Source organism: Globicephala melas, chromosome 5 (assembly GCF_963455315.2).
Source record: "Globicephala melas chromosome 5, mGloMel1.2, whole genome shotgun sequence".
Taxonomy (NCBI): Eukaryota; Metazoa; Chordata; class Mammalia; order Artiodactyla; family Delphinidae; genus Globicephala; species Globicephala melas.
The window spans coordinates 44,507,973-44,533,298 of record NC_083318.1 but is presented as its reverse complement, the minus strand read 5'-3'; the positions used below and the strand labels follow the sequence as shown (position 1 = coordinate 44,533,298).

The 25,326-nt window shown below is 45.4% G+C and overlaps 1 protein-coding gene and 1 long non-coding RNA gene across 2 annotated transcripts in view; both read left to right on the top strand.

Annotated features, from left to right (window-relative positions):
- Positions 1 to 965: 965 nt before the first annotated feature.
- On the top strand, positions 966 to 18,072 carry QDPR (quinoid dihydropteridine reductase). The gene is made up of 7 exons (XM_030864283.3): positions 966 to 1,169; positions 3,411 to 3,503; positions 7,219 to 7,315; positions 9,506 to 9,646; positions 13,675 to 13,783; positions 14,812 to 14,895; positions 17,393 to 18,072. Exons 1-7 carry the CDS (start codon positions 1,071 to 1,073, stop codon positions 17,496 to 17,498), a joined length of 729 nt encoding a protein of 242 aa, XP_030720143.1. The 5' UTR covers positions 966 to 1,070; the 3' UTR covers positions 17,499 to 18,072.
- Positions 18,073 to 18,724: 652 nt separating this feature from the next.
- Positions 18,725 to 25,326, top strand: part of LOC115857310 (uncharacterized) — a 35,988-nt gene continuing 29,386 nt past the window's right edge. The window contains exons 1-2 of the long non-coding RNA XR_009563858.1: positions 18,725 to 19,785; positions 20,115 to 20,170. This is a non-coding gene — a long non-coding RNA (uncharacterized lncRNA). The remainder of the gene's footprint in view (positions 19,786 to 20,114; positions 20,171 to 25,326) is intronic.

Below are 25,326 nucleotides of genomic sequence, written 5' to 3'. Positions count from 1 at the left end.
GCTTTGGGGGCAAAGTGGGGCAGAAGTGGCAGTGAAATTCCTTATTTGGTCACAGAGCTCTGGAGGGAGTTCAGGAGGTTGCCCTGTTAACCAACAGGACTTCTGGGAATCTCACTTGGAGAGCACAGAGGGGCAGAGAGACATGGTGATGGAAATAGTTTTCTTCCCTCTAATGGGGGTTCACTTCTGTGGTCTCTCCGCAATGAAAATAAAGAGTGTCTCCACAGCTTGTGCGGTGTACAAAGGCTCTTACCGTATGCTTGCTCACCCCTGATGGTGCGGCAACCCTTTGTGGTAGGCAGGGGATGTGCTATTCCAGACATTTCTCTCCTGAGAAAACTGGATGTCAGGGTTGGGGCTGGAGATCAGGTCTTTGAAATGCAACAGCTGTCTTCATCACAATAACCTTGACATTACAAATGTTTTTCTAGTAATGAACAACAAAATACTTATAAAAGGCTTACGAGAGTGCTTGGCACATTAGTAAGTGATCAATAACATTCGTTATCCTTATTGTAACATGAAGCACGCTTTGAGAAGGCAGGCCATGTGTAATACCTTTGCATCCTATCTCTGCCCCAAATGATGGACCTATGTCAATTTTTGGTGTTTTAGGGGTTAAGCAGTTATCTTTCGAAAAATTCTGGGGGAATCGACGGATCTTCAACAAGCCCATGCTCCTCCAGGCTGAATGGAGGTGTGGTTAGGCAGAACCCTGTTAAAGACTTGGGTTCGAATTCCTACTCTTCTGGGCAAGCGGCTGAGACTCTCCTGTTTCAGTTTCCTAACTTGTCATAGGCTTGTTGTGCACACTAAAATGAAACGGCACTTCGAGATCACTTCTCGCCGTGCGTGGGTGTTTATTTGGGGCTGGGGCGGGGCAGCGGGCGGGGGATGAGGGGGCGCGGCCCTGCTCGCCGAGTGTGGCTGCGCGCTAGGCGGCGGCAGCGGGCTCGGCTGCGGGCGCGGCAGACGCGCGGTCCCTCTTGGCGGGGTAGGCGGCCGCGGCGGAGCGCCACGTTCGTGCTCAGGGCCTTTCAGAGCAGCGGAAGCCGAGCCGGAGGAGCGGGATGGCGGCGGTAGCAGGGGAGACGCGCCGGGTGCTGGTGTACGGCGGCCGGGGCGCGCTGGGCTCCCGATGCGTGCAGGCGTTCCGCGCCCGCAACTGGGTAATTCGGCGGGCTGCGGGCGGGCACCGTGGTGACTGGGGCCCAGAGGGGCGTGCCGGTGCAGCGCCGGAGCGCGGTCTGGAAGGAAGCTGGGGGCCCCCGAGCACCCCCAGACATGGGTGATTGCACATGTATGCACACGTCCACACGTCTGTTCTGTCTCCGAGTGCGTGCGTACCCCGGGGCCCGAGGTGCAGGGCCTTTGCTCTCCAAGGAGAAGGGTTCGGGGGCATGCGGCGGCTGCTCCGTCGGCCTCTTCCAGGCCCGGAAAGTCTGGCATGACTCGAGAGAACAGAGACGGAGGAAGAGGTAATGAGAAGGAAGGATCTGGAATCACACTGCTTGCCTGGGGTTACTAGCCCTATGACCATGAACGGATTGCTTAACGTCAGCGAACTTGAGTTTCCCCATCCGTAAAATGGGGATAATAATAGTATTTATCCCTTAGGGGAGTTACGAAGATTAAATGAGATGAATGGCGTCGTTGTGCATAAATTGTAAATTGCTTGACTCGTGGTAAAAGCTATTTAAATGTTAGCTATTATTGATATACATACATATATATTATTGATATACACCTCTGTTCCATTTGCTTCCGTTATATGTGATACTTTGAAGCCCTGCAAATGCCTTTTGTTTTGCAAAGATTACTTCTACTACTTTGCATAATCAGTAGGCACTCCCCAGAAAGCAGCAAGGAAGAGACGACTGAGCTTGTGGCGGGGTCAGGGACCCTGACCCCAGCAGCCACAGGGCTCCGCGCGCAAGCCCACAGTTTCTTCTTGCTGCAGCTGTTTCTTACTCAGGGACCCCACTCTGGGGAGCTTTCGTGGGTGTTTACTTAGCAGCAGCCTGAGCAAGGGTGCGCTGGGACCAGAGAGAAAGGGTGCCAGGGTTTTCTTCTTACTCACAGTCTGGTATAGGAATATGCTTTGAAGGATTCTAAATACATCACCTTCCCACCACTTACCTGTCTTAGGGTATCTTCCCAGGTCTGCAGCCGTGGATGGTGGTGACAATGGGAACACTTAAGGACTGCCAGCCAAAGGCCAAGCACTGTGCTCCTACATACTCTTAGTTTCCTTTCCTGTAACTTTAATACAGGGCTCCTGTATCCACCTACATTATAGATACAAGGGCTGTGCTTCCTCCCGGTGCGGGCACTTTGGCCCTTTGACTTGGTGAATCTGCGGAGCTGATTTACCTGTGACTCTCCTGTCTTTCTCTGCCTTTCTTCCTGGGGGCTCTGGGAAGGCGGGGATAGAACCTTTTCTTTGTCTCAGTATCCCCCATGGCTGTGACACAGAAGTAGTGAGTGTTTTGAAAGGATGCTGTGTTCTTCAAAGCTTGTGGCGGACATGCTTATCTCTGGGACCTTCAGTCCTTACCTTCAGTCCTTACCTTCAGTAGGAACCATGTGTCACCTGTGCCAGCAGCTGTAGAATCTTACATTTCATTTACCTCTCACACTAACACCGTTCATTGTTGACAACCCCCCATTTTACAGGTGAGGAACCTCTGCAGAGTGGGTGAACGAGAAAGCCGCTATAGGGCAGAACCAGGATTCAAAGCCTGATCTAATTTCTGAACCCACAGTCATCCCTTTATGCTCTGGGGCAGTGGTCAGAAAACTCCAGTTCTCCGTGGGTTGAATCCTGCCTGATACCTTTTTTCATAGAGCCCAAGAGCTAGAAATAGTTCCCCATTTTTAAATGGTTGAAAAGAAATCAAAAGAAGAGTAATATTTTGTGACATGTGAACATTATATGAAATTCATAATTCAGTGTCTGAAGTTTAATTGGCACAGAAGCCACGCTCATTCATTGATTCATTTACTGTTGTCTGTGGCTGCCCTCCAGCTATAATAGCAGAGTTGAGTAGTTGCAACAGAGGTTGTATGGCCAGCAAAGCCTAAAATATTTACTCTCTGGCTCTTTACAGAAAAGGTTTGCAGACCCCTGGTCTAGGGGGTCTCTGCACAATCAGGGTTTGGCTTTCAGAGGTGAGAGTGGAGGAGGAAAAGGTGTTTGGGGGGAGAATGGGCTAGCCTGGGGCTCAGTAAGGGGTACACTGGCTGAAGCCAGATGCCCTGCAAAGAGTGCAAGAGGTCGGTTGCTAGATCCTTTCTCTAGGGGGTTTTCATGTAAAGCCTCTTATGTGCCTCCACTCCCCGAGTTCCTGGGCATGGATCTTTAACAACTGACTGTCTCTTGACCGAAGCTTGTTTTCTCCTTGATCCAGTGGGTCGCCAGCATCGACGTCGTGGAGAATGAAGAGGCCAGTGCCAGCGTCCTGGTTAAAATGACAGACTCGTTTACGGAGCAGGCTGACCAGGTAAGTCTAGGGAAGGCCCTACCGCGCATGTGGTAGGGGAACGCTGGGGATAGGGTTCCACCGGCTGTGTGCTCTTCCTTTTTTTCAGGTATTATTTCTCTAATCATGAAAGCCATTTGTGCTCATGGAGGGAAATTTGGAAAAAATGAAAAAAACCACAAAGATAAATAGCCCATAATTCATGTCTAGTTAGCTCACTAGTTAGTTCACATTTTGGCCCATTTTCTTGTCTTACAAACTATGCGTACTATATGTTACTAGTTTTACAAGTTGAAATAAATTCGTATTTTGTATGTCATGGTCAGCTTTTTTTTAAAAACTTAACCTTTAACTTAGATACTTATTCAGATCACTTAATAAAACCTGTTGACATGTAATTTTTCTTTGTGTGGATTGGCCACAGTTTGTTTGGTTTGCACTTAATTATACATTTAAGTTTTTTGCAAATTTTTTTTTTACCATTATCAAGAATACTGTGGTGAACTTCTTCGTCTCTATCTCTGATTATTTATTTAGCATACATTCTAAAAAGTGGGCTCCCCCCGTTCAAAGCAAGAATACTAACAAAGCAGGTTGTTTCTAATTATAAAATCATAGGCTTTTGGGCTTCCCTGGTGGCGCAGTGGTTGGGAGTCCCCCTGCCGATGCAGGGGACTCGGGTTCGTGCCCTGGACCGGGAGGATCCCACATGCCGCGGAGCGGCTGGGCCCGTGATCCATGGCCGCTGGGCCTGTGCGTCTGGAGACTGTGCTCCGCAATGGGAGAGGCCACGGCAGTGAGAGGCCCGCGTACCACAAAAAAAAAAAAAATAAATAAAATAAAATTATAGGCTTACTGTAAAATAAGAAGTTAAACAAAACTATACAAATATATAGGTAAATTGTGAAATACCCCTCTTTCTCTCTGTGATAGTATCACCTCTCCCTGCCCAGAAGGAAGCACTGTTAACAATTTGATGGATATCTTGGTATAAATATCTGAGATGCTCTTAAGCGGTTCTGCCTTTCTGAAAGAGCTGTTCCCACCAGCTGCATGAGGATGTGCTTTATATGGTTCTCATGCCAACCCTCAGCTATTTCTTAAAACAAATTTAAAAAATTTTAAAAGTAGTGCATGTATGATATAGAAAATACAGTAAAGCAAAAAGGAGAAGGAAATCATTTCTGTTCTCACGATGCAGTTAATATTTTGTTATATTTTCTGACAGTCCATTTCTCCAAACATATACATGTATAAATCTAAAAATGTTTTAAAAACCCTGGGACTTCCCTGGCAGTCCAGTGGTTAAGACTCTGCACTTCCACTGCAGGGGCCCTGGGTTCGATCCCTGGTTGGGGAACTAAGATCCTGTATGCTGTACAGTGTGGCAACCCCCCCCAAAAAATCCCAAATAAATTATGACTATACTGTAACTGCTCATTTGCTCTTCCTAAAGCATCAGTTTGACATAGTTTAGAATATAGGAACCCAGCTGACTTATTCCAAAATGTAGATTTTTGTTGTCCTTACTTTTTATAATATGCTCTCAATGTTTCCTATATTTAATATTATTGTCTTTAATGGACCTAATAGTAAAACTTGACGTGGCTTCGTTGTGTGTTAGATACCATACTAAGTGCCGTATTTGCATTTGCATTAACTCAATCTCTGTAAAACAGTTTCTCATTTTATCTTCCTTTTAGAAATGAGGAGTCTGAGGCATAGAAGTCCCTGGTGTTTGCTCAAGGTCAAAGCTCGTAGGTGGCAGAGCTAGGATTTGAACCTGGGCAGTGGGGGTTTGATGTCTGTGCTCTTAACTGTACCTTAAGTTGATTCTCAGCAAAATAGCTTCATGTGAATAAAGTAATGAACACTAAAACCAAATGCTAGGAAGGCATCTGGGCTTGGATAGCAGCATCTCCTCCAGACGTGGTTCTCTGTAATCAACGTCTCTCCTGCTCCTTTAATTGCAGGTTTCTGATGTCTGTATCCCTTTTTGAATGTGAAGTTGTCCGCATCTGAGTCTTGACCATACAGTGCATCTTTACGATGAAGATTGGGAAATGCCTTCATTATTATAAGCTTAGCTTTTAAAATCTTTAACCATTCCTGTAGGATACTCTCTCATCCCCCAGTCACTCAATTAAGAATTTCTGGACAAAAACATGACATCCAGTTTTTGTTTCTAAAGCTCCAGAAGAGGAAGTTCAATCCTAATACATGTAAAATTGGCCCCCTGGATTGGAAATTCACGATGACAGTGATAAGATGAAGAAGTGAGAGAAGTACTAAATCTTTAGAAGACTATTGGGCAGAAAGCAGAATTTAAGGGGAAGGAGTTTTAAAATGCCTCGTTTTAATTTTATTATAAAAATAAAAGACAGAGGTTGTAAAAAAACAAATCAAGCAGGTGCATTGTTGGTACGGGCTCCATGCTTCCCTAAAAAGTAGAGAGCACAGGTTGTGTGCCTGTACAGAGGTCAGGGGAAATGATCCAATTTCTTGCAGCTGGGATCTGGGCTCTTGGCAGCAGGGTGTGGCTTAGAAATCAAGGGAGGGGCAGCCGGGGAACCAGGGTAACAGGCAAAAGGTCAACAAAAGCTAAATCAGGATTAGGTGAGATACTTGCCAAGGGATATTCAGAAATCTTCTTAAAATGAAAGCTTTAGGTATAGAATGTACGGAGAGAAAAGATTGATTTCCATTGCTAATGCAGTCTCTTTGGAAGAGTAATTTTTGTTTTTGGCTGGGCCTCATGGTTTGCAGGATCTTAGTTCCAGGGATTGAACCTGTGCCCTGCGTAGTGAAAGTGCGGAGTCCTAACCACTGGACCGCCAGGGAAGTCCCTTGAAAAAGTAATTTAAGGCTCGGAAATAGTTAGGGAAAGCAGTCAGAGACTGAAATGTTACTGCTGGGAGAATTACACCATTTACACTTAACACCATTGTGTTAAGTCTTAAGAAGATTGATCTTAACAAAGCTATTGAGAGGCTGTGGTCCTTTCAGCCATTCCAGAAAAAATATGGTATAGTGGTGAGCATAGATGCCTTCCAGAAAAACATGGAAAAGGGTCATGGGTAATGACCAGGATTGTCTGTCTTGTCAGACTTTTGTTTTAATAAATTGTAATAAAAGGACATGTATATGTTTTCAACACTTTAAACATTTTAATCAGACAGAAATAGAGAATTAAAATGAACCCCCATGTACTCATTATTTACCAACATTTTGCTGTCGACTATTTTTTATTGTTTTTTAAAAAAAAATAATTTCTCTTTGGCTTTTTTTTTTCTTGGAGTTGCAGTTAATGGGATACTTGTATTCCAAGGAGAGTGGAATTGATTATTTCAGATTATGATTCTGTGATTTGCAAAGCAAGTCGGCAAAGAAGTATACCAGAAGGCTAGCTGTAGGCAGTGAAGCCCTAGGTGATTTTTTTTTAAAACTTTTCCTACTTTATTTATTGTTTTATTCCAGGGATGCATATGTCTCCACCCTTTAGATGTTCAGAAGAAGACTGGGTTGTTTTATAAAAATCACACTGAAATGTAGTCGAGCTTCACTATCCAAATGTCCATTATAAATTGGTCCTGCATCTTATTTTCAAAGTATTAATTGCCAGGTACTGTGAACTGACTTAAAAAGAAGTGAAAAATAAATAGAGGTGACTGTAAAGATGTCAGCCTGCTGCGGTTTACCTGACTGTTTGTGCATCTTCCCAACCCTTTTATTTCAGGTGACGGCTGAGGTTGGAAAGCTCTTGGGTGCAGAGAAGGTGGACGCGATCCTTTGTGTGGCTGGAGGATGGGCTGGGGGCAATGCCAAGTCCAAGTGTGAGTCCTTTTCTGAGTTAGTCATTTTGCTCTTCTCTTTGTCCAGGTGCGTGGGGTTGGGTCTATACTACGTGTCAGGTCAGATGTTTTCCTGTATGTCTCCCAGAAGCTTTACTGTAGCTGTGAGGTAGGGATCAACACCCTGTTTTACAGATAAAGAAAAAACTTCCCATAGAAGGGGGTTAGGGCAGAGGGACCTTGAGATTGACATTTAAAAAGGAGACGAAATGAAATCAGCATTGTTTCTACCCCAGTCTTTCAGGGCTTATTACTGGGAGTTGGGGGATGTGAATGGAATGGAGAGATCATTCTGAAGGTCAAAAGGACTCAAAACTGAGCTTTTGTTAAAGCTGAGTATATTTTCCATTTTTTATTATGAACATTTTCAGATATACAGAAAAGTTGAAAGAACAGTTCAACGCACACCCTGATGTCCTCTGTCTAGATTCAATCCTTGTTAACATTTGCTATACTTGCATTCTCTTGCTTTCTTACATGTGTGTCCTCTGTGTGTGTATTTTGTTGTTGTTGTTGATCATTTGAGAGTAATTTGACACTTCACTATATTTCAACATGCGCCTCCAAAGATGAAGCTGTTCTCCCACATTATCGTAATACCATTCTCATACCTAAGAAAATTAACAGTGATTCTATAAGATTAATAGTATCAGCTCATGTTCTGATTACCTCAGTTTATTCCATATCTTTCATAGTTGTTTTCTCTAAATTTGTTCCAGTCAGGGTTTATGTACTGCATTTTATTGTTGTTTTTAGTCTCTTAATCTAGAATGGTTTTTTTTTCCTGTGACAGACTTGGCAGGTCCAGGGCAGTTTTCATATAGACTGTCACCCACACTGAATTTGTCAAACTGTTTCTTTAAGGTATCATTTACCTTGTTCCTCTGTCCCTGGTATTTCCTGTGAACTGGAAGGTAGGTCTAGAGGCTTGCTTAGATTCAGGTTAAATATTTTGAGGTGAGAATGCTTCCTGAGTGATGTGGACTTCACACTGCATCACATAGGGAGCTTACCATGTCACATGGCCTTCTCCATCCAGAGGGATGCCAAATTTCATGCTTGGTTAAGGTGGCAAGCTGATAGATTTCCATCATAAAGGTTCATTTTTCTGTTTGCAATTATAAGTGACCTATGGGATAGTACTTGGGCATCGTGTATGAATATCCTGTTCCCAAACACCTTGAGAACCCCAGATTCCCAAAACCTAATGGTTATAAGCATCCATTGGTAATCTCTACCTGAGTCAGTCATCCCATTGGGGATTGGAAAATGGTAGTTTTCTAATTCTATCATTCCTTCTACATTTATCAGCCAAAGCCATTTAAAAAGGAATTGATTTTCTGTGAACTACACTTAAATGTGAAATTGGTATTTTGTGTGGTGATCAGGTTGGCAAAACACCCTGATGGCCTTTTGTGTATTTTGGTAACAAGAAGTGATACATGTGGGTCCATCCTTTTTTTTCTTTTTTTTGTAGTTCTTTTTAGCAGGGAAATGCAGTACCTTGGTTGTCACCTACTGAAGACCCCTCCTCCTGTATCAGGAGGTCTCTCTTTCTGGGTCATGGGCGCAGCATCACTGGGTTCTGTGTGTCCTGTGAGGGAGGAAGGGGACAACTGTTCAGCTGGTGATGTGACACTCCTTACCACTTATTCCTCCTCACGTCTCTGGAAGGCCAGAGGGTTAAAACAACTGCAAAATGGTTGTTATTTCAGCTTTCTTTGAAAGCGTCTTTAAAGCTGACATTAAACTTTCAGCCATAAAAAAATGTAGCTCCCTAAAAGCCCTCTTTATGTCCAGATGGTAATAGTCCCTGAGATTTTCATCACAGATAAAACCTGACTTAGATATATAGGTTCTAATTATAGATCTAATGCCCTTTATGAAGTAGGACAATGTTTGAATTAAAGCCAGTCCTGCATATTTTGTCAACAGTCCTCATTTATCGGCTGACGTTTACCAGTTTACAGGTGAGGAAGTTGAGACTCAGGTGATCACGTGGCCTGGATTCGAACCCGTGTCTCTGACCGCAAGCCCTGGGCTGTTTGTATTAGATCTCCTTGTAGACACAGAGTGGCTGTGAGGGCTTCCTGGAGTGTCGGGCGCCATGAGCCGAGCTCACCTGTCATTTTCTTCCCTGTGAACGCTCACCTCATGTGTTTCTTTGCTCAGCTCTCTTTAAAAACTGTGACCTGATGTGGAAGCAGAGCATTTGGACGTCGACCATCTCCAGCCACCTGGCCACCAAGCACCTCAAAGAAGGAGGCCTCCTGACCTTGGCAGGGGCCAAGGCCGCCCTGGATGGGACTCCAGGTGAGCCTCCATTTCCCTGTCTGTGAAATGGGGATGCTAATACTTGCTTGCTGGGGTTGCTGGACACTTCCGTGAGATGAGGACAATTAAAGCCCTTTACCGTCTCAGGTGCTTTACAGTTTGATAGATTTTGCTTCCTTTTAGGCCCAAATTTTTTTAGGGGAAAAACTCCTGATCTTTTCATTTGCATTGTCCTCATGTTCGCGGTGGTGAAGGACCGCTGTAATCTGGCAGCCCCTCATCTTGTTTATTTATCTGTGATGCACCCAGGGAATGAATGGTGTTGCAGTAGCTATCAGCTAGGTAATAGTCACATTGTGTTCACGTGTCCCAAGGATAGTGTGAGCTGTAGAGCGAGAGGCGCTGAGGTAGATTCTTCACCCTAGCTGTGTGGCCTAGAACAATCATTTGTTCTCTTTGACGATATTTCTGCTGTAGTTTCCTTAATTGTAATGTAGTGACAGTAATATCTACTTTGAAGGTAGTTATAGGGTGTTAGAGGTATTAATATGTACAAAGTGCCCGGCACATGGTAAGTCTTACTATATATAGTCATTTAATCCTGGGGTAGAGGTCATTATTATCTTTTTCATTTTACAGATAAGGAAACTAAAACTTAGAGAGGGTAAGTAATTTGTCTGGGTTATGCAAAAAATAAGTTGCAAACGTACATTGAATTGAAACCCTGATCATTTTTAAATTCTGTGCTTTTTCATTACATCACGCAGATCCAAGTTCCCTTTGCATTTTGTACTCCCTGTGTTAGCTTGCTAGGGTTGCCATAACAAAGTACCACAGACTGGGTGGCATAAGTATTTTCTCACAGTTCTGGAGGCTAGAAGTTCAAGATCAAGGTGTCAGCAGGGTTGCTTTCTTCTGAGGCCTCTCTCCTTGGCTTGTGGATGGCTGTCTTCTCCCTGTGTCTTTGCATTGTCCTCCCTCTGTGTTTGTCTGTGTCCAAATTGCCTCTTCTTAGAAGTATACCAGTCATATAGGATTAGGACCCACCCTAATGACCTCATTTTAACTTAATTACCTCCCATCTCCAAATACAGTCACATTCTGAGGTATGGGGGGTTAGGACTTCAATATCTGAGTTTGGCTGGGGGGCACAGTTCAACCCGTCACTCTCCCTTTGAGATCGGGCTAAGAGAATTTAAGCAGGGGGTCAGGGAGTTAGCACAGGGAGGCAGAAACTGTCTTATCTCGACTACCTACATTGAACTCTTCTTAAAAAAAGGGGGGGGGGACTTTTTTGGGATCTCTTTAGTAAGTGGTGGAAACCTTGAGCACCTTTTTCGATTTTAATGTAACTAACTTAACTGTGAGGCTGTTACAAATTAATAATTTCTTGCCACTCATTTTCTTATCATGTTTCTCAGAGCATGTGATCTTACAAGTCCGTGGCTATTGCAATGATTAAAGCTGTGCATATGTTAGATGCTAGTTGGGTTAAGATCTGATTTTTATTAAAGGTGACATAGAGCAGAGGTACTAGAAAGTAAATAGAGAAATGAGTAATAGCTTGACATTGAAAAAAAACCCTAGGACTGAAAGACTAATTTTTCTGAAGGACAAAAGAGTCTTCTACTTGCCTTTGGTTTGTAAATATCATTCTTTGCTTATAGTTTCAGATGCTGATTAAGACTATGGGATCTGGAACTACGTGGGTTGATTTTGTATTGTGGTTTTGCCATTTAGTTGCTGTGCGATATTTGGCAAGTTACTTAACCTCTCTGAACCTCAGTTTTGTCATCTGTAAAATGAAGGTAAATAGTAATACCTCCTTTATATGGTTAGTTGTGACTTGTAAACATCTTAATGGATGTAAATGGTTTAGAAAAGGTATTAGGTCAGTAGTAAATGTGAACTATTATTATTATTTACTCCAGGCTTACTTTTGCTCAGTTACTCTTGCTTCAGATGTTAATAAATTTGTTCATCTTTCAGCTTGTTAGTTAGATGTTGTTAAACTTATTTGAGTCATGAAATCTTTTAATTGATTCGGACCCCAGAAAAATATGGGGGAAATCTGTGAAAGCAGGTGATGAGCAGGCTTAAGAGTCCTTCAAACCCAAGAAGAGTTGTTCAAAAATAGAAAGTTTTTCACTTGGAAAGATACTGAGAAAACCCTCACCCTCCTATGTCAAAGGTTGTATTTGTAGACTGTCCACTGGAGCATAAACTGTATGGAAGTGATGGTGATCACTTTTGTTTACCATTTAAGGATGTGTTTTATGTTTGGAAATCAGTCCTTAGGGACTACACGGATCATTTTGTAATTGGAAAGACAGTTTTTATCTTCTTAACGATATGCATTTTTTTCCATATCTTGCTAATGATGCCCTTACCCGCATTGTGTAGAATTCTGTGGAATTAAACCATTAGGGCTGCTGGCTGCTTGTTTCTTTCTTCATCCGATTCCCTGCTTTCATGCTGTTTGAGTGGAATGAAGAGAGAGTCCTAGGAGTTTGCTGGGGACAGGGGCTGAACGAATGAGATTCATGCACTGGTTTATTTTAATTACTATTAGATCTTCCTGCCATTGTTGGCCTCCTGCCCCTAATTAAACAGAGAAGCCAGGTTTGGTGAAATATTCTTCTTGTACTTCTAAATAACTTTTTGAAACCTTGACCCTCTTTTGCAATTTGAGGTTACTGTGGAAGCGGTTCAGTGATTGGTTTCTTGGCTGGGCTGTGAGCCCCACCTCCCCCTGGACCTCTGATGCCTCCTCAGTTGTTATTCTTTAAACAGCATGCCTGCTGGGGTTTTTAAGGGCACTGCTGACCTTTGGAAGTAGTGGTTTTCCGAAGGTGGAGGGGTGTTGACAGCAATTAACCATTCTTTGTTACTGTGATAACTGCATTTAGTGCACCTACAGCTGGGTGCTGTGGGGAACTTTGGAGAGGAGAGAGACCTCGCTTGCCATGTGTCTGGGGGTTCAGACGGAAACCTGTCCTAATAAGCTATTGTATTCAATATATAGACTGGATAAACAGCAAGGTCCTACTGTGAAGCACAGAGAACCATATTCAACCTCCTGTAATAAACCATAATGGAAGAGAATATTAAAAAAAGAATGTATATAGATGTATAACTGAATTACTTTGCTGCACAGCAGAAATTAACACAACGTTGTAAATCAACTGTACTTCAATAAAAGAAGGCATGCCTTACTTCTGTTAGCAAGCATTTGCTGACTCATGGGAGGAAAGGAAGGCTAATAGGTAGCTTGTATGCCCATATGTCACAATTGCTCAAATGGTATACTTTATTTTTTTATTTTTTGGCTGTGCTGCGTGGCTTGTGGGATCTTAGTTCCTGGACCAGGGATCGAACTTGTGCCCCATGCAGTGGTAGCGTGGAGTCCTAACCCTGGACCACTAAGGAATTTCCCCAGATGGTATACTTTAAGTCCAAGGAGTTGGACTCCAGGCCATAGCACTTCTATTAATCTGATGGGAAACACTTATGGAAGTCCTGCCCTGTCCTGAGCCTAGAATTAAGTACTTTATCCCCATTTTACAGATGGGATAACTGAGGATTAGAAAGGTTTTGAGAACCCGCCTGGATTTCTTTAGTGGTAAGTGGAAGAGGTGGGCTTTGAACCTGCTCAGCCTGACTCTAAAGCCTGCGCTTCAAATGACTGCTCGGTTTTGCTGACCCATTGGGCACCCAGGGTGGATGTGTGCAGGCTACTCACAAGCAGTTGTCGATACAAGGGTTCAGAACTCTTGCTTGGCTTTTAACCTCTCCATTGGCCTCGGTGCGAGTCTGTGTGTGAGCCTGGGCATATTACTCACCCTGTCCGAGCCTCTGTTTCCTTAGCAATAAAAATAGGATTAACCTCATGGCTTCTGTGATAAATATTAAGTACCAGGCAAATAGAAGGTTATGTCCCTTCCACTTTCTCTCCATGGACGTCCCTGGTTCTCTTTTCCCGTCCTCTTCTGGACCCTGGCGTGGTGTTCTTTGGACATAACAGTGGCGGCCAGTGGTCACTGAAATGCTTTCTCCTTATTTCCCAGGGATGATTGGCTACGGCATGGCCAAGGGTGCGGTTCACCAGCTTTGCCAGAGCCTGGCCGGGAAGGACAGCGGCATGCCGTCCGGGTCTGCTGCCATCGCCGTGCTCCCGTAAGTGCTGGGGAGTCTCCCCCACCTCTGCCCCACGGCTGAGAGTTCACATGTGTCCTAGAGTCACTCTACACCAGGGGTGTGTGTGTGCCGTCACCTTGGCTTCTGAACTTCACCAGAGGCGCTGAAGGTACCTGTTTAGGTTTTGGATTGTCCTGGGCTTTCCAGAATGGTTGCTTGGCTGATGGGATAGGTCTCTCTTGCCTCTTTCTTGTTTTTTTCCTTCCCTCTATCTGTCCCTCCCTCCCTCCTTGTTAAAAAATAGTTTACACATTTAATTTTATTATTTGTAGTTCTGTCTTTCAAGTCATTATAAGGTCGGTGTAGAAGAGAGACTGTATTAGGTTTGTGGGATGGGCGAGGGGGAGCCTGGGGAAGAATATGGGAAACTACGGGGAGACGTTTCTGGAGGGATTCCAGGACCAAATGGCTTGTCTCTTAGCTGTGCTCCTATAAAGAGGATGTCTGTCTGCTAGGGGACTGGGCTGTCCACGTATTCATTTGTGGGCTTCTGTGATTCTGTGACTTGGTCTCGCGGCTATTTTGAATGATTTCCGAGGCCTGAAGGTTCTTGGGAAAGTCATACATATCTGAATTCTGTATTCCCTTGCTGAAAATTGGAAGATTTCATGGAAAACAGCCACAAAATGAAGGATGAGGCTGTCTTTTCCCCATATTTAAAGGAATATTATGATTACACATACAAAAACCTGAGAAATGAGTCTGCCACATTTCAGGGAGTGAATGGAGACATAAACAGCAGAACAGTTTACTTTAGTAAAGACGGTGTTTTAGAAAAAAGGCAAAACATGGCCCTTTCATTTTGTTCCTGTCTGCCCGAAGGGTGAGTTCTGAAGCGCTTGGTTGAGTCAGGCTGGGATGTGATCTCTGTAACTGTGGACGGCTTCCTGGCCTCTCCCTGATTATCTTCGTGTGATCTCTCCACATACTTTCCTGGCCAAGGAGGGCCGGGCAGCTGTTGTTCTGAGGGGGAGGCACATGTGACACGCTTATCTCTGTGCTCGCAGGGTTACCCTGGACACACCGATGAACAGGAAATCAATGCCTGAGGCCGACTTCAGCTCCTGGACACCCTTGGAATTCCTGGTCGAGTGAGTATCACAGTCATTTCAGTGACTCAGCAGCTTCCATTCTCTGCCTCTTGTGGGAGAAAGGACAGGCCCGTGTTATCTTGGCTTATCAGCTTGGGTGGTTCCTAAGGACCTGACCTCCCAGGGCACCTTGCACCTCATTGTCAGTATCACGGGGTGGAGGGGTTGATGGTGCCGACCTGAATCCTGGCTCCTCTACCCACCAGCTGGCCAATCTGAGCATGTTGTTTAACTGCTCTAGGCCTCAGTTTCTCCGTCTGTATAATGGGGGTCGGTGATAATTGTTAGGAGGGTAAGACGTGGAAGTGTGTGCCAAGGTCTCAGCACTGTGTGTGACCCATAGCAGGGCCGGGTAAGCCTGGAGCCTGTAAACCGTGTTCTGTCTGTTAAAGAGGAGTAGCTGCATGGAATCTGCCGCTGATCTAGATGGAACATCTGGGCCCACATGCCTGAATTAGTGCCACGCCACAAACCCACAGGAAGCATCCTTTGTCCCCGAAATCATATTCAGCCCTTTGTGAGTATGGGTGGCACTACAAGGTCACAGAGAGAGTGAGCTCTTTTGTGTTTGCCTAGATCTCAGTTTCCCGCTCTCCTCTATTTAAGGGGGTGTTAAGCATGTGTTCACTGAGCACCCATTCGGGCCAGGGACTCTGCTGGGCCCGGGGACGATGAGGAATAAGATGCAGGCCCTGCCTTCGTGGAGTGGGGACGGACTCGCCCAGCAGAGCCGGTGTCTGAGACGGCTGTTTGCACAGGATCTTTCTAAAGCTTGGGCTGAGAAGAAGCTTGCTTCTGGCCTGAGGTTACATCTTATTTAAATGGGATTGGGAGCTATTTGGGACTTCTATGTTTGGAATAAGCACTTACATAGCACTTACATGCCAGGCACTGTTTAAGCACTTCATAACCATGATCTTATTAAATGCTCATAGCAGGTCTGTGAGGGAGGTGCCGTCGTCTTTTATTTAAGGTTTGGGGGCTCGGAGGCATGGGGAGTGTGGGCCTAAGGAACTTGCCCAAGGTCGCACAGCAGAGCCAGGATCTGACCCGGGCAGTGTGGCTGCAGAGCCCTTGGTCTTAACCACTGTCCCGACAGTTACTCCTGTCTTTACCGGGTATCATGCTTAATGCTGGATCTGCAAAAGAAAAAACAATTTGAAGTTGTGGAAGGAACAACTCTTGAATGGTGTTTGCATTTGAGTTTCCTTTTAAAGGCCACTACTGCCAGCAATGTCTCTTGACAGAGACATTGACCCAGGACCCTGGATGGAACATCTGGGGCCATGTGTGTAATCCAGTGCTGGGCCACAACGGACAGAGGGTGGGCTGGGACAGCCATGCCTTGCCCCAGAAATCATGCTCACCCATTTGTGGTATTTGAAAACTCACGTGACAAGTTGACATAAAGCTGGCTTTGCAACGTCTGTGAGCACGTTACCTTCTTGGCTGTCCATGGTTAGAATGGCGTTCTCTCCCACCCACTCCAGACGGCTGACAAGGAGGAGGGAGAAGTAAGACCATCTATTAACCTGCCTAAGTAACACATACGCCTCTGCACATCCAGCTGTGACTGGTCTCCTTCAGAACTGTCCCCTGAGCCCTGCCCCCAGAGAGGACTCAGGACACATGACAGTACTTTAGGGAGTTGGAGCAGCGCTTGGGATTTTGAGCCTGCGTGACTTCCCTTCACGTGTTCAACCCCCAGAGTGGGAGCTCGAATGACTGGACAGCTGAACATCAGCTGTGGTCCAACAGGTTGCTTATCAGCATTAAAGATCCCGGGAGCTCCTGCGAGTTCTCTGGCGAAGGAAGGGCCAAGGTCCCACCTGGGGTTTGTTGGAGGGGATGGTATACTCAGCACCGAGAGTAAATATTCTAAAAGTGATCAGCTACTTGTTAAACCTTGTGAATTCCTTGTGCCCTTCGTCATTCCTCTCTTCTTAGACGAGGTCTCCCGTCTTCCCCAGGCACGGTTGGTTGGCCCTCCCCACACAGAGTTGGTTATTAAATGCCCCATTCCAACACCGAACGCGTTTTATTGTAATAGTCTGTTCTTTCATCTTTTCCCATTGCTTGGCACAGCTGTGGGCGCTCCATAAATCTTTGTTAAAAAAATAATAAATTTTTTCTCTTTCTTCTTAAATTCTGGGAAGTGATATAAGCTAAGTGTCAAGTATTGTGCCCATGTCTGTCTCTTAGAATGAACTAATTAAAATCTATTTTTAATCACATGAAATCATACCACCGTGTTATAAAGGATTCCAACAATGCAGAAAAATAGCAAAAGGAAAACCTTGCCAAATCTAGCCACTCAGAAATTAGGAGTAAAGTTCTGAAATCATCAGGGACCTGGGTTTGTGTCCATGAGACCTTACAGGCGTTTTTACAGCTGCTGCTGTGCCCTCACCCCCCACCCGCCCAACCAGTAATGTGACTCTAAGCATGTGTCCAGATTTTTCCTTTTAAAATGTAAAGCTTCTCTTCTTTGTTCTAGAACCTTCCATGACTGGATCACAGAGAAAAACCGACCAAGCTCAGGAAGCCTAATCCAGGTGGTAACCACAAAGGGAAGGACGGAGCTTACCCCAGCGTATTTTTAAGCTACGTTTCATTGCCTGTGAGGTGCCTGTCAGAAAAGTCATTAATCTATTAGCATGGCCACATCCGGCCTTGCATTTTCTGTAATCCTGTTCGTGGTACGAGACAGTGAGTCCTATCTTTCTCTCATCTAATGTGCATTTGTTCTCCTAGGACAGGGTAACAGGTTTATGTGAAATAAAGACATGTGGAGCCCACAGATCGATAGCACTGTCAGTCTGTGTTAACCACGGAATTTAGGAGGTCTCAGGACGGCTCCCTCCGCTTCAGCGTCATGTTGAATTGATTTTGAGGCTCTGTTTCTGTGTCCCTGCCAGTGGCTGTGTCGACCTGACTAGTTCAGAGATTTGTTGGGTCAGGGACATTTGGACCCTGAGTTATTTTTGAACGTTACGTTTATGTCACAGCCGTAGTTTTTGTAGCCTCGAATTAAACTGCCACAGAACTCCTTCTGTAGTGTAAGCAAAATCCCGTGGACTCTGTTAAGGTACCTTTGTCCTGTGCATTTGCCAAGTACGCAAGAGAACTACTTGTGATTGTTTGGAGTTTATCTTCTTAATAAATGGACTTCATTTACTGTGTTGTCTTCTTTAATCAAAACGCACCTTATAAACAGTCATAGATGAAGGTACTAGAATCATAGGCTGCTAGTGGTCTTTAGCCTGATGTTCTCGGAAAGGGGGGTGGATTCAAATCCTGAAGTAAGTGTTCTCAGCACAGTGACAGAGGCACATTTCCTTCTTGTGCGTATCAGAATCTGAAAGCTGGGGGGATGGCCCTGTGTATTTAGAAGCAGTGCCCCACGTGAATGATACCGGCCGTTCTGATTGAGAATTAGTGGTCTAGTGCACCCCATCATTCTACAGATGAGGAAACTGAGACCCAGAGCAATGACTTTCCATCCTTATGGCCAGTAAGTGGCAGAACTAAGCCCAGAACCCAGTCACTAGATGGCTGCTATTCATAAAGGCTTTTACCATGTGTTTTCTTTTTCAATTCTTAAAAAAAAAATTTTTTTATTGAGGTAAAATTCACATAACATAAAATTAACCATTTTAAAATGAAAAAATTGGTGGCGTTTAGTCTACTCACAGTGTTCTGTAAACATGTTCATCACCCCAAAATCCAGCCCCATACCCACTAAGTAGTCACTCCTCATTCCCCCTGTCTCCAGCCCCTGGCAGCCACCAATCTGCTCTCTGTCTGTGAATTTACCTGTTCTGGATATTTCATGTAAATACTATCATGCACTCTCTGGCCTTTTGCGTCTGGCTTCTTTCACTTAGCATGTTTTCAAGGTTCATCTACTTTGGAGCAGCTATTAGCACTTCATTCCTTTTTGTGGCTGAATAATATTCCATTGTTTGTATATACTACACTCCATTCATCCATTCATCTGTTGATAGACGTTTGGGTTGTTTCTGCCTTTTGGCTGCCGTGAATAGTATTGCCATGCATATTCCTGTACAGGTATTTGAGTACCTCTTTTCAGTTCTTTTGGATATATACCCAGGTGTGGGGTTGCTCAGTCATCTGGTAATTCTGTGTGTAACTATTTGAGGAGTCTTTTTTGATTCTTGACACTGCATTTCAAGGAGATATTATCCAACTTTTATAGGAAAGAAGATGAGAGCTCTGATTGATAGGACTCATTTCTTCAAAGTCACCCAGTGCTGTGGTCTGAATGTTTTGTGTCCCCTCCAAAATTCGTACATTCATATCTTGAAATCCTAATGCCCAATGTGATGGTGTTAGGAGGTGGGGCCATTGGGAGGTGAGCCCTTATGTATAGGATTAGTGCCCTTTTAAAAGCAGGTCCAGCAAGATCCCTAGCCCTGTAGCCAAGTGAGGACAAAATAAGAAGTCTGTGACCTGGAAGAGGGCTCTCACCCAACCCTGCTGGCACCTTGATCTCAGACTTACACGTTCCAGAACTGTGAGAAATCAACTTCTTTTTTTATCAGCCATCCAGTCTTTGGTATTTCGTTATAGCATCCCAAGTGGCCCAAGACCCCCAGCCAGAGAGCAGTACAGCTGGAAGTCACAGCACCTCACATGCCCACTCTTCCATCTCATCCTCCCCAAAATACCTGAGATAGATGGTTGCCGTTTTCAGATGAAGAAACAGTCCCATAAGTTAAGTGACTTGCTGAGGATACAATTAATTTCAGGAGATGTTTTCATTCCATTTAGAAACCAGACCTTATCATTGATTATTTAGATGTGTTTCTTTTCCTTTCCTTAGGCCTTACAATCTGGTGACATGCCAAGAGAATGCAATGGGATCAGGTATGAGGAAGGTGGGATGTTTTTTCTCTTATGCTTTAGCCAGTCATTCAACAAGTAAGTTTTGAGTGCCAGCTATGTAATAGGCGCTAATGTATGACATCTAGTGAATGGAGTAGGCAAAGCCCTCTGTCTGCCCTCAATAGAGTTTCACTGAGGGCAGACACGATAAACAATGAAATATAGCCTGCATATAAGTTAGAGTAGGTGAAAAAGGTGTGAACTGTGAGGAAAGAAGAGCAAGGTAAGGGGGTTAAGGAATGTTGAGGAGGTGAGGTTGCAATTTCAGACAGTGTAGAGTTATGGACTGAATGTTTGTGTCCCCCCTGCAGATCCCTATGTTGAAACCCTAAGCCCCAATGTGGCTGAAGATGGAGCCTCTAAAGAAGTAAGTAAGGTTGATTGAGGTGACAAGGGTGGGGCCCAGATCTCCTACAATTAGTGTCCTTATAAGAAGAGACACCAGAGAGTGCTTTCTCTCTGTCTGTCTCAGTGCACACACCAAGGAAAGGCCACGTGAAGATACACGTGAGAAGGTGGCCATCTGCAAGCCAGGAGAGTCCTTATAAGAACAAATCACCTGGCACCTTGGTCTTGGACTTCTGACCTCTAGAAAATTAAGTTCAGTCCTTTGGGCTGCCCAGTCTGTGGTATTTTGTTATGGCAGCCAGAGCTGACTAAGACAGTGAGGGAGGACCTCATTTGAAGAGATGACATTTGAGCAAATCTTAAAGGAGGTGCAGAAGTTAGCCCCTTGGATATCTGAAGTATGAGTGTTTTAGACAAAAGCCCCACCGCATGAGTGTGCCAGGTATGGCTGAGGAGCTTAAGGAGAACTTGGGGACTGGAGTGGAGTAAGGAGGGTCAGTAAAGGAGCCGTTGTAGATGAGACCAGAGACGTGACCGTGTGGCGCAGAGGTTCCCAAACTTCTAGGGTCCGTGGTGCCATTAGTGTCTTAGCAATTTTTCATGGTGCCCCTACATCAAAGGAAATACCTAACAGTGGCTTTATAAATAGTTAGATCCTAACAATCTAATAGTCACAGTGGGACAGATATCGCTGTGTTAACCTAGGAGATGGAAACTATCCTGTGGTGACCCTGTGAATTCCCTGGGGTGCCTGGTGCACAGTTTGAAAATGGAAAATGTGAGGTGCTGTGCATTTTAAGGACTTTGGCTTGGACTTTCGGCAGCCGTTGTGGGGATTTTGAGCAAAGGCGTGACATGATATATTTTAAAAATTGCTCCAGCTGTTATGTTGAAGATAATCCTGAGACCGTTGTGATGATCCAGGCAAGAAATGATGGTGGCTAGGGTGGTAGCGGTGGAGGTGGTGAGAGGAAAGTGTATTCTGAAGGTAGAGTCAACAGGATTTCCTGGTGGACTGAATGTGAGGGTGAGAGAGAAGAGTCAGAGATGACTCCCAAGGTTTTTGACATGAGCAGAAGGAAAGATTGAGTTTTTTGCCAAATGTGATGGAGAAGGCTGTGGATAGAGCAAGTTTTGCTGGGAATATCAGGAATGTAGTTTTGGACTTACAGGTTTGCTCTTTCCTATCCCGGTGGTGATGTCGAATTGTATTTTGAGCCTGGAGTTCAAGAGAGAGAACTGGGATGGAGATGAAAACTTGGGGTCATGAGCATACAGTTGACATTTATTTATTTATTATTATTATTATATTTTTTATTGGAGTATAATTGCTTTACAATGGTGTGCTAGTTTCTGCTTTATAACAAAGTGAATCAGTTATACATATACATATGTTCCCATATCTCTTCCCTCTTGCATCTCCCTCCCTCCCACCCTCCCTATCCCACCCCTCTAGGTGGTCACAAAGCACTGAGCTGATCTCCCTGTGCTATGCGGCTGCTTCCCACTAGCTATCTACCTTACGTTTAGTAGTGTATATTTGTCCATTCCTCTCTCTCGCTTTGTCACAGCTTTAAAGCTAGGAGACTAGCTGAGATCACTAAGGGAGTGTGTCAATGGCATCTAGGAGGTGGAAACCACACCGTGATGAAAGCAGGGCAAGTTTAACATGAAGAATTATTGAATAACAAGAGATTAACTATAAAGGACTAAAGAGAACCCCAAAGAATACCTTTTGGCTGGGGGAGAGTACTCAAGGAAAGACACATTTGGAAGACAGACCCCTCCCCAAGGCTGGGATCTGAACCTCATTGGAGCCAGGATGGTTGTGGCTCCGTGGATGGCACATGCCACATGCCACATGGTTGTGGCTTCGCTGGGTTTCCTGGGCCAGTGCTGCTCTACAGTCACTGGGGAAGCAGGAAACACCCTGTCAAGGTGCAGGGAGACCGAGGCTAGAAGCACTCCCACTGGGGTGCCTTTGAGACTCCCTGGGGATCCTGCCCATGGGGTGCTGCCGAAACTCAAGGCAAAGCTGTCCCTGGGAGTGCTGCTTCATGTCTCCCACACGCACGTGGTATCCATGTGGCAGGAGCAGAAAGGAAACACGCCAGAACCAGGAGGAGGAACCCCTTCTTCTTACAGGGTTTCCAGCACTCTCTGTTGGCAAAACTTTGCGTGATGTCAACTGCGCAGGAAGGCTCACAGGGTCTACCTGTGAGCAGCCCATGAAGGTGACCTTGGAGCAGTGCGGCAAAACACTGGCTGTTATGGACTGAATGTTTGTTTCCTTCCAAAACTCGTATGTTGAAAGTCTACCCTCCCAATGTGATGATGTTAGGAGGTGGGGCCTTTGGGAGATAATTAGGATGACACGAGATCATTGGGTGAAACCCTCATGAATGGGATCAGTGCCCTTGTGAGAGTCACGGGACAGCTGGCTTCCCTCTACTCTGCTCTCTTCCACGGGAGGACACAGTGAGAAGTCAGCATGCTGCAGCTGAGAAGTGGGTCCTAACCAGGACCCCTGATCCAGACATGCTGACCCCCTGATCTCAGGCTTCCGGCTTCCAGAACTGTGAGCCATACATTTCTGTTTTTTTATAAGCTACCCAATCCATGGTAGTTTGTTATAGCAGCCTGAACTAAGCCACTAGCAAAACATGAAATGTGTGCAGAGAAGATGACCATGGACTGAGCTCTCTAAGATGGGGAAGAAGAGGAAAAATCAACAAAGGACGCTGGAAGGAGCAACCAATAAGGCAGAATGTGCAGTCCTGGGACTAAAGTGAAGAAAGTGTATCGAGAAAGAAGGAATGAACAGCAATGCCACATGCTGCTGGGAAGTGAAGGAAGATAAAGGCTAGAAACTGACCATTGGACTTAGCCGTGGGGAGTTCACGGATGGTGCTGACAAGCACTTTCAGTAGATCAGTGGGGGTCAAAGATTAGAGTGAGCTTAAGAGAGCAGGGGAGAAGGGGAATGGGTGTACAGACGCCTTTAACTCAGTTAAAGGAGTGAACTTTGTTAGAGTCTTCTAAACTTTATCCTGGAACAGAATCTAAAAAAGTCTACCAGGCTTTTGGGTCTGCTTTGTTCTCATAGATTTACTTTATTGCTGAAGCCCTTTCTCAGGGAGCTGATCTGAGGCATGTAATTTGCAGCCTGGTTTATGGCATCTTCTGATTGCCTTCACCTGAGCTCACCTGAAGTGCCCTTGTCCCAGGTGCCCATTTCCTGCCACACTCCAGAGGTCGGCCTCTGCTCCCTCCGCAGATGGGCTCTCACCAGCTCGGAGGTCAGCCTCTGCATTCCTGGTTCGTCTTCCTCATGGATTCTTAAGGGGTTCACATCCAGGGGCAGTTTTTGCAGGGACACATCTTTTCCTCTCTTGAGGTCCTTGCCACAGGAGGCTGAGGGATTTATCCGACTGGAGAGACTGGGCATAAAGAGTGACTGGCTGGCCATAGGGACCAGGGGCCAGGCCACCACATGGACTGTGGGCAATGTAGGTCTCCCACTCCCCTGCCCTCTCGCCTTTTTGTCTCCTTTTGCCTGTTCCCAAAGGTTAGGAACTTAGAGGAGAGGAGGGATGAAGGTTAGATTCCCCTGAACTCCTAAAGCATTATTTTCCATTTTGCATCGCCCCATCCTCACTGTTGAGTAAATGTTGAAGGAGTGGATGAAAGGCAGGCTTGGAGAAGTTAACTAATCAGTGTGCTCCTAGTACGTGATGCAAGTAAGTGATGGAGCCAGGTGTCCATAGGTCCCCACCCCTTGTTGCTTGTATGATACCCTGGCTAGAGACATAAGACTGTCATTTCCCTTCCCACAGCCAGTTTTTAAACCATCTTATTTCTTCCATCTGCTATTTTGTCCACCTCTCATCTCCCCTGTTGCCTCTCCCAGGCTGGTGGACTCAAGTGCACCTTGTTTGCATAGCTGGCTCTGCCACATGGTAGTGGCAGGACCATGAGCCATGGGCCAGAACTGGTCTCTTTTCTCAGCCCCGTTCCTTGCCCTTCTCTGTCCTGCTCTGTATTGCAGGGACCTGCCTTTCCCAGGCTCCCTTGTGGAAGACTGAAGGGGGCCAGAGGGGAGAAACCACAGTGTGTCCATGTTCCCTCCTGCCTCTGGTGGCATCTCTGGGGGCAGTGGCATCTTTGGCCATGGCAGGATCACTTCCACAGCCCCAGCTGCCACTGGCCAGCCCCTCCCCTGTGGGTCACCTCACCATCCCACTTTTGGATTCTGGATTTCTCCACCTCCCATATGGCTTATTTCCTTTATTAAATCCCCCCCTGTTTGAGTAGTTTCTGTTTGCTGGCTGGTCCTCGTCTGTGAAATGGGAACGATCATACCTGCCTTTTGGAGATTCAGTGAAATAGTACATGATTATTTATTCTTATTATCATACTTAAGTGGGAGATAGTGGGCCTATTTTAGGAAAGAGTATGTTTTGACTTCTGCATTTTTAATTTGCCTCAAAGTCATTGGTCCTCAAGTTCACTTCTCACTCAAGGGAGGTGGTGGCAGTATCACCACTCACCCTTCCGGACACTCCTGAGGGGCTGGATCAGTGTAGCCGAATAACCTGGGACTGGAGAGAGACCCTCCCAGTGTGCCCATGTTCCTTCTGTGGCAGGTCAGCTCAGCCGGGGACCTGGGGAGAGCAGTGCTGCTACTCTAAGCCTGTTCAAGTCACAGCAGCTTACAACCCTAGAAAATGGAAAGGCTGAAGTACTGTGTCTAAGGAAAATGCGAAGGCAGACACTTCATCCAAAGTGCCGCTGAGAGCCTCTCTGGGGGCTTGGAAAGAGGGCTGGGAAGGTTCTGCTTCTGGGTCTCTGTTGGTGGAAAAAAATCGGAGTTGAGTCCAATTTTTTCCCCATAGATGAATTCTATTGTGACACTCTATCACTTAGATTATAAAATACATACCATTTGGGACACTCTAGGGGGAAGAAGCTCCACGGAGGCTAAGGGAAGCACATTAGCTAGAGAATCCTACTCAGCCAGAGGCTTCTGTTGTCTTGGGGTCCAGACCAGCCTGTGTGCAGGGGACTATGGGTAGAAACCTGCTGTGTTTCTAGAATGTTCTTAGCATTGAGAGACTGTGTCCTGAGGAATACTCCCAAGTTCAGCAAGTCCCTTTCTGGCCTCTGCCTCAGTTT

Bases quoted from the DNA above. Each gene is read 5' to 3' on its own strand.
- QDPR (XM_030864283.3), top strand. From the start codon at position 1,071: ATGGCGGCGGTAGCAGGGGAGACGCGCCGGGTGCTGGTGTACGGCGGC. The intron at 1,170-3,410 runs GTAATTCGGCGG...TCCTTGATCCAG, and splicing joins CGTTCCGCGCCCGCAACTGG to TGGGTCGCCAGCATCGACGT. The intron at 9,647-13,674 runs GTGAGCCTCCAT...CTTATTTCCCAG, and splicing joins CGCCCTGGATGGGACTCCAG to GGATGATTGGCTACGGCATG.